Source organism: Carassius carassius, chromosome 21, assembly GCF_963082965.1.
Source record: "Carassius carassius chromosome 21, fCarCar2.1, whole genome shotgun sequence".
Taxonomy (NCBI): domain Eukaryota; kingdom Metazoa; phylum Chordata; class Actinopteri; order Cypriniformes; family Cyprinidae; genus Carassius; species Carassius carassius.
Genome location: NC_081775.1, coordinates 20,841,475 through 20,848,290, shown reverse-complemented (window position 1 = coordinate 20,848,290; position 6,816 = coordinate 20,841,475). Strand labels below are relative to the sequence as shown.

General features: G+C 36.5%; 2 protein-coding genes across 2 annotated transcripts; one reads left to right on the top strand and one right to left on the bottom strand.

The window, feature by feature from the left end:
• The first annotated feature begins 286 nt into the window (after nucleotides 1–286).
• dffb (DNA fragmentation factor, beta polypeptide (caspase-activated DNase)) lies at nucleotides 287–2,974 on the top strand. Its single transcript, XM_059503768.1, has 7 exons — nucleotides 287–464; nucleotides 569–695; nucleotides 835–1,020; nucleotides 1,553–1,632; nucleotides 1,771–1,944; nucleotides 2,077–2,177; nucleotides 2,359–2,974. The coding sequence occupies exons 1-7, from the start codon at nucleotides 345–347 to the stop codon at nucleotides 2,567–2,569; spliced, it is 999 nt and encodes a 332-aa protein (XP_059359751.1). The 5' UTR covers nucleotides 287–344; the 3' UTR covers nucleotides 2,570–2,974.
• A 939-nt stretch (nucleotides 2,975–3,913) lies between these two features.
• Nucleotides 3,914–6,435, bottom strand: c21h1orf174 (chromosome 21 C1orf174 homolog). The gene is made up of 4 exons (XM_059503767.1): nucleotides 6,293–6,435; nucleotides 5,487–5,564; nucleotides 4,935–5,324; nucleotides 3,914–4,111 (listed from the first exon to the last, which is right to left on the bottom strand). The coding sequence occupies exons 1-4, from the start codon at nucleotides 6,305–6,307 to the stop codon at nucleotides 4,010–4,012; spliced, it is 585 nt and encodes a 194-aa protein (XP_059359750.1). The 5' UTR covers nucleotides 6,308–6,435; the 3' UTR covers nucleotides 3,914–4,009.
• Between the last annotated feature and the right edge of the window lie 381 nt (nucleotides 6,436–6,816).

Below are 6,816 nucleotides of genomic sequence, written 5' to 3'. Positions count from 1 at the left end.
ATTTCGTTGTGTTGTGGCTTAATGTATTTGTGTTGTGGCTTAATGTCGTTGTGTTGTGAGCTTATGTTTGCTTTTTTAATGTCGTTGTGTTGTGCACCACTGGGCCACTGTATTTTAGTCCTTGAGGCTTCAGCATTCACTTTTGTGTGGTGGAAAAATGTGAAAGTGTGTCGAAGTAATGTTAAACACATATCTTGTTATTCATAAGTGATATGAAACTGTCACAAACTGTCCGTGTTGTTTTTATTTTCATCCACGAGGTGGCAACGCGCGTCTTGTGAATGTTTCGATCTCTCTGCAGACAAACAGCGAAAGAGACACTTCGTATTTGCGGAAAAGAAAATATGCACAAATCAACAAAACCCAAACTGGTTAAAATTAGAAGTGCCAATGAGGCCAGAAAATACGGAATTGCAGCTGCTAACCTGAAGGAGCTGATTAAAAAAGGATGTAATTTACTAAAGGTATAAAAAATGTGGTTATTACTGATATCAGTATTAACGTTAACTGTACAAAGCGTTCGGATGCAGCTGCTGTCAGACATTCTTAATACATATTTTATCCACAGGTATCTAGCTCCAAAGTGCATGTCTGCTTATACGATGATGGGACAGTGGTTACTGAAGAGTATTTTCAAAATGTTCCCGATAACACAGAACTTGTTCTCCTGCCCGAGGGACAGAGCTGGAATGGACGTGAGGGAGTTTCATTGACTTGACTGACACTTGGCCTGAAACTGGAAACTGATACTGCCTGAATATAATAACTATGATATTGTGATCAATTATAAAAATTTAACCAATCAGATTGCTTTGGGTTTTTCATTCTCTACAGTTGTTCATGAAATTAATCAAGTCCTGGGTCTGGACAGAGACACTGACCTTCTGATCAGTGCAGCAAAAGATCTTCTGTCAGATGAACAGTCTCCCAAGAGGCGCAGAATACTGGGAGACCTTCTGTGGAACCTGAGGGACAACTCAGAGGTGGAGAACAGAGAAGACGACAAGGACTGGTTTGAAGGTAAGTTAGGGGAAATGACATAACGTGCATTTACCATATGGGTCCTGTAACTGATTAACTGAGTCAACGTCCATACATTTAAACATTTTCATACATACTTGAAGTTGATTTAATAACAAATGCTGTGATTCTTATTTGTTTGGGGGGGGGGGGGGGGGGGGGGGGGGGTTGGGTATATTTGACACAAACCAAACTTATAAAATGTATATTTATTTAGAAAAAAGTATTGTAATTTCTATAGATAACATTGTTAAGCTTTATTATAGCCTTGATTTCACACTTAATAATAGTAAATAATAATAATAATTGGTTTTATATTTTATATATATATATATATATATATATATATATATATATATATATAAAATGTCATCTATCGTTTATCATTTATATATTAGACATTAAATGACATCATTATATTTTTTTATATGAATATAAATGTAGTATGAAAATGACTGTATACAGTATGTTTCATAAACTAAATGTGTTGCATATTCGTGTTTTTTTACATTTTTTCACGTGTATATGTCAGGTATTGATGGCCGATTTAAAACCAAGTCTGCTTACATGAAGTATAACTGTGAGAGCAGAATCCGAGGATATTTGAAAGAGGTGTGACAAACAGCACTCACACTTATTTTTGGAAGTATTGAAGATATTTATTTTAATTAGTGGAGTTTATCAGTTATTTCATGATGGAGAAGAGGCCTGCTGTTATTCTAAAGGAGATGCATTGTTCACTGTCTGTAGGTTGATGGATATACGAAGACTATTCCAAATGCCAAGGCAAAAAGTGAATATAAAAAGATGGTGGAGATCCTGGCAGAGAAGCTGAAGGCTGCACGGTATAACGGCACATACTTTGACCGATCGGAGAGGGACATCAACAGGCTCTGCACTGAAGAGGGCTGGTTCACCTGCCAGGTGTCATTTCTAATGAGTCTTATTTAGTTCAGTCTAGTGTCATTTTTCTTTGAAGGAAAGTAATGAAACATCTCTCAATCACTGCTTTGTCAGTAGTTCCTGTAAGATTCTGAAAGACTTTTGCGCTAACAGGGTGCCTTTGATCAAAACAACTGTGCATTTCTTCACTCAATAAACCCGTATGGGAGCCGCGAGAGCAGAATCCTCTTCAGCACCTGGAATCTGGACCACCTGTGAGTAGTACATCTCAAATGCAGATGTTAAAATAAAAACATTTAAGTACTCTTAAATCTTAATGTACATTTTAATATCAGAATATCAGTATTTAGCAATTCTGATTAAGATAACATTTTAAAATACATTTTAGAGACTAGGAATAACATTCTGTAATCAAAAAGCTGGTGTTTTTTTTAGGATAGAAAAGAAAAGGACGGTCATCCCCACACTCGCTGAGGCACTGAAGAGCAGTAAGATTGGCGATATAAACGTGGATTATTTCTACAAACTGTTATTCACAAGGGAAAATCTCAAGCTTGTTCATATCGTCTGCCACAAGAAAGGGGCCCATGAGCTCAGCTGTGACTCCCGAAAAATCTACAAACGGGTCAGGAGGACTGTGAATTGAAAGCACATCCAAAATCCTCTTATGAAATATGCAGCTTAGTGTGAAAGTTTCAGCTTTTGATAAATCACAAGTACTGAGGTCCTCAGGGCCATTTTATCTTATGAAGTTATATTGTGCTTCAGGTTAACATTTTTTTATTGTAACTTTTAATTTCAGTTATATACCAATTTTTGTACCAAAGCAACATTTCGGTTTAAATTATATGAAAACATTTTTCAGGGTTTTATTACTGTGACCGATTTTATATTTTAACTAAATGTCATTGAAAAGAGTCTCCATTTGAATCATGTGTGGGAACAGGGTATCATGTACTGTTAATGTTCATAGTACTTCAATCAACAAACCATTGCCTTATTTTTTGTACAAAATATACTCAAGCCTTCATTGAAAAATGTGTTTTCCAAAGCGGTTTATTTTCTCTGGACGGAGTATTGTAGCTTTTACATGATAATACACAGATGATTTGCCATTAAATAATTTCACAAAAATTGCATGTCATATCCATACAAAGCATTTGGTAGCCAAAAAAAAGCACTTGGTTTATCACTTCAATAGAAAAATATAAACTTCAAAATCACACTTTCTAAAAAATTTTCCTCGTATAATTTGTACATAGTAGAAAAGAAACTACATTTTAAAATGTTACATCTTTGAGCCACTTGAAGTTAGTGCAAATTCTGTTCAATAAGATTATACAAATATCATCATATACAAACAAAATTACATTTCTGGTGAAGCTACATGCATAATATAGTTTGAAATTGTTGGTTTAAAATTACAACTTTTCATATCTTACAATAAAAGCCTCTTAAATTGAGATACTAACCAATATCTTTACATCATAAACATATCAAAGAACAAAATAGCTAGCTACATGCTTTAATTTTCAATTATTCAGCACCAAATCTGAAGTATTTTTTTCCAAAAAAAATGTTCATTCTCAGCAGAGAATGTTAAAAAGTGCCACATTCATATTGTCCAAACTAATGTTCAAATTGCTTTCAAGGTCTAAACAGCAAATTTGAGGCACTTGATTGATAAAACTGTATGTGTTGATTTCAGAGCACATTCTGTGTGCAACTAGTGGTAGAAAACCCAGTGTACATAAAGATATAGAAAGTATAGCTTTCTTTCAGCACAAACCCTAATAACATGATGGTTTTAGCTAGCACAAAACCCTCTAAATGTACTTATGTTTAGTGGCACATATATAATGTTCTTAAGTTTATAATTAGTGATGCACCAACATTTTTGCCCTAGTTGATGTACCTCATTAAAACTGATAATCAACACAGTGCATCTCAGTGTAGCTCAAACGTTAAGAAGGCTTTTGGAATAAAATAGCTTGCTTTAAAACAATCAAGTCCATTTTACCAACATGAAACTCCTTCCCGGTCAAAGGCAGATTGACTGAATGATTCTGTGAGAGGAGTTGTGTCCTCATAGCTGCTCGTCTTCACTGTCCTCTTTGGCATAGTAATGCATGCTCCTGTACTCTCTTCGACTCATTCTCTTGCTTCCTGGGGTTCTGAGTGGGTAATCCTGCAACAAATCAGGTCAGTTTATACAGTTATGGCTTTTAATACAAAGCCACATTCACACATTGAAACTGCATTACTGAATATAGTTGGCTATTGAGTTTATGCATTATGAAATCAGACACCTGCTGTGCTTTGACACCCAATTGAGCATAATCAGGCTTTCATTGCAATAATCCTACATGGTTTTGTATTGACCTCAATATTTTAGAATTACTGTGTGCAAACAAAGCCATCTGGCTGCATGTTGTTATTTATCTTAGACCAGAGTTATGTTACTGGGGCAAAGGACAATGAAAGTTCACATGCTGCATGGGCCGTCAACTGATATTTAAAGCATTTAATTCCACTTTTAAGCTATACTTCTTTTATAAAACTTTTTTTCCATACTGTTAAAACAAGTGGATCAGATATAGAATCAAAAGTAGCAAGCAATAAAGTAAAATAATAATAATATATCTATATATTATATAATAATAAATCAGTTGTGGAGAGGCGACTTTTAATTAATGGGACTACTTTGAAATCTTCAATTGTGTGTGTAGTATCTATTTATAAAGAGAGAGCCTCTAAACACGTAAAAAAACTGGTCACGTGACCATTTCCATAGATATGAAAATGTTCAAATGAAATTATGATTGTTTGTACTTGAAATTATATTTGCAAAATACAACAACAAAAATGTTTTTACAACATTGAAATTTGAAAGTCAAACGTAATTGCTGGTCACAGCTCGTTATTAAGCTCAAACCAGCGCTATTTTGCTGAATTTCTGCACTGATACGAGACCCAAACATAACAACGTGTTCTGAAAAGGTTTAGCTTACCTGAACAACATCCATATTCCCAAAGAATTGCTCCACAGGGAAAATGTGATTGCTGTCCTCGTCGAAGAAAATGCTCGGGTCGTCTCGCGTTTGGGGACTGTGAATGACGGTCTGATCCATCTTCGCCTCTGCAGAGCCGCTTGTCAAAGCAGTACACTTGGCGGCAGAGTTCTCCTTACCGCGCCGTTCACCCGTGGTCTTTTTTCCGGGCTTAATTTTGACGTGTTCATTCATGTTCGCGCTGGAGGTCTCCTCTACTTCGCCTTGAAAGGGTCTCTTTGGAAGACGTTTGGCCTCGTCGCTGTCGCCAGCCATCTGCTGCACTACGCTAGCGATATCAGACGCCGATCTCTGCATCAAACCGCGCAGAACCCTCCTCCGCACAGCCTTCTTTGGATAAAAGTCCAATGATAAATGTATAACAAATAAAATATCAGCGCCGTTTTAGACGTGTCTGATACATCGTGAGAAAGCTTGTTACATTGTAGCGCTTCACTGTAGCCGACAGACGGAAACTGCGGGGAGGAGAGGGTTGGGTAGACTGACACTGACCTTGACTGAACTTTTCACACCAGGCGCGTTTAAAGAGACAGTGCCGCGCACGCGCAGTCTGTGGCTCTCAACGACAATCTGAAACAAGAGAACACAGCTTATCACGACACAAATTACTTTTGTGCAACTGAGTGGCGTTTCGTTAGAACAAAGATTTGGGTAAATATAACGTAACGTTTGGGTAAATAAACGTTTTTTTTTGTTAACTACCATTCCAAGACTCTTTTTGTTGTTGTTGTTAAATTAGGTCTATTTTTTGGTTTTCTGCCATAAAAGATCGACTTAGGCACGAATATGCATTTTAATAAACAAGCAACCATGCGTGAACAAACCAAATGAATTAATAATTTAGTTCGTGAACAAACAATGAACTAGGACAAAAATGTGAATCAGTCTAGTTCGCAATCAAGAGAGAAGTGTTGTGGAATGAACGTGTAAAAATTAAAAGATACGATTTTCGATTTAACTAGAAAAGGAATCAACACGAAAAGCATGCACTGAATAAATACGTAAACGGATCTTTCTATTAAACCGATTCAAAGATTCGACTCACTATGTGATTCAAAATCCCCAACCACTGCTCCTGGAAGAAGTTAACAAACTTAGTTAACAAAAGTTAACAAAGCTCCAAGAAAAACTCAGTCTGAACACCAAAATTGTAAATTAACGTTGTTTTATAGTCTATCCTAATAAACTAAATTTCACATTGAAACGAATCGTAAACGTTCCATAAAAGTCTGTGTAAACTCGAAATTGATCGTGACAGTTCATGTAACAAAAAAAGCGTAGCCTAATAGCTTTCTTACCTGCTTCGCCCTCATTGGAAGTGTCGGCGTCGTATACCGAGTGTGGAGTGCTGCGAGTGTTTATCTCGGGTGAGACGGTGACCGCAAAAGCCCCGCCCAAAGGCGACACAGAATCACAAGACTGCAGCTGAAAGCTTCACCAGACTTTACTGAGGCGAAGGCGATGGCCGATACCCATAAATTAGTACTAGTCTGTTATGACCAGTGCAAACGATTAAAATACATGGAATAGCAAGTTATTCATCGTGGAAATATGTCGAATGAGTCATAAGCCCTGAAGACTGTGACGTGAATATGATGTTATGGATATGCTACTAATGACAGGTTGCGTAAACTGCTTAGAACAGTCCTAAAAAGGTCGTATTTTTCTTTCTTTCTTTCTTTCTTTCTTTCTTTCTTTCTGTCTTTCTTTCTTTCAAGGCTGGTCATAGCTTTTTTTAAATCAGTTACAAAAAAGTTAGATTGGTCTAATTTGACCAATTATTTGTCTAATGCAAGTGAACGTTGCTTGATTGTGCCATCCC

Bases quoted from the DNA above. Each gene is read 5' to 3' on its own strand.
- dffb (XM_059503768.1), top strand. From the start codon at position 345: ATGCACAAATCAACAAAACCCAAACTGGTTAAAATTAGAAGTGCCAAT. The intron at 696-834 runs GTGAGGGAGTTT...CATTCTCTACAG, and splicing joins GGGACAGAGCTGGAATGGAC to TTGTTCATGAAATTAATCAA. The intron at 1,633-1,770 runs GTGTGACAAACA...CACTGTCTGTAG, and splicing joins TCCGAGGATATTTGAAAGAG to GTTGATGGATATACGAAGAC.
- c21h1orf174 (XM_059503767.1), bottom strand. The intron at 5,325-5,486 runs GTCAGTGTCAGT...TTTTATCCAAAG, and splicing joins GTGTGAAAAGTTCAGTCAAG to AAGGCTGTGCGGAGGAGGGT. The intron at 4,112-4,934 runs GTAAGCTAAACC...GATTTGTTGCAG, and splicing joins GGAATATGGATGTTGTTCAG to GATTACCCACTCAGAACCCC.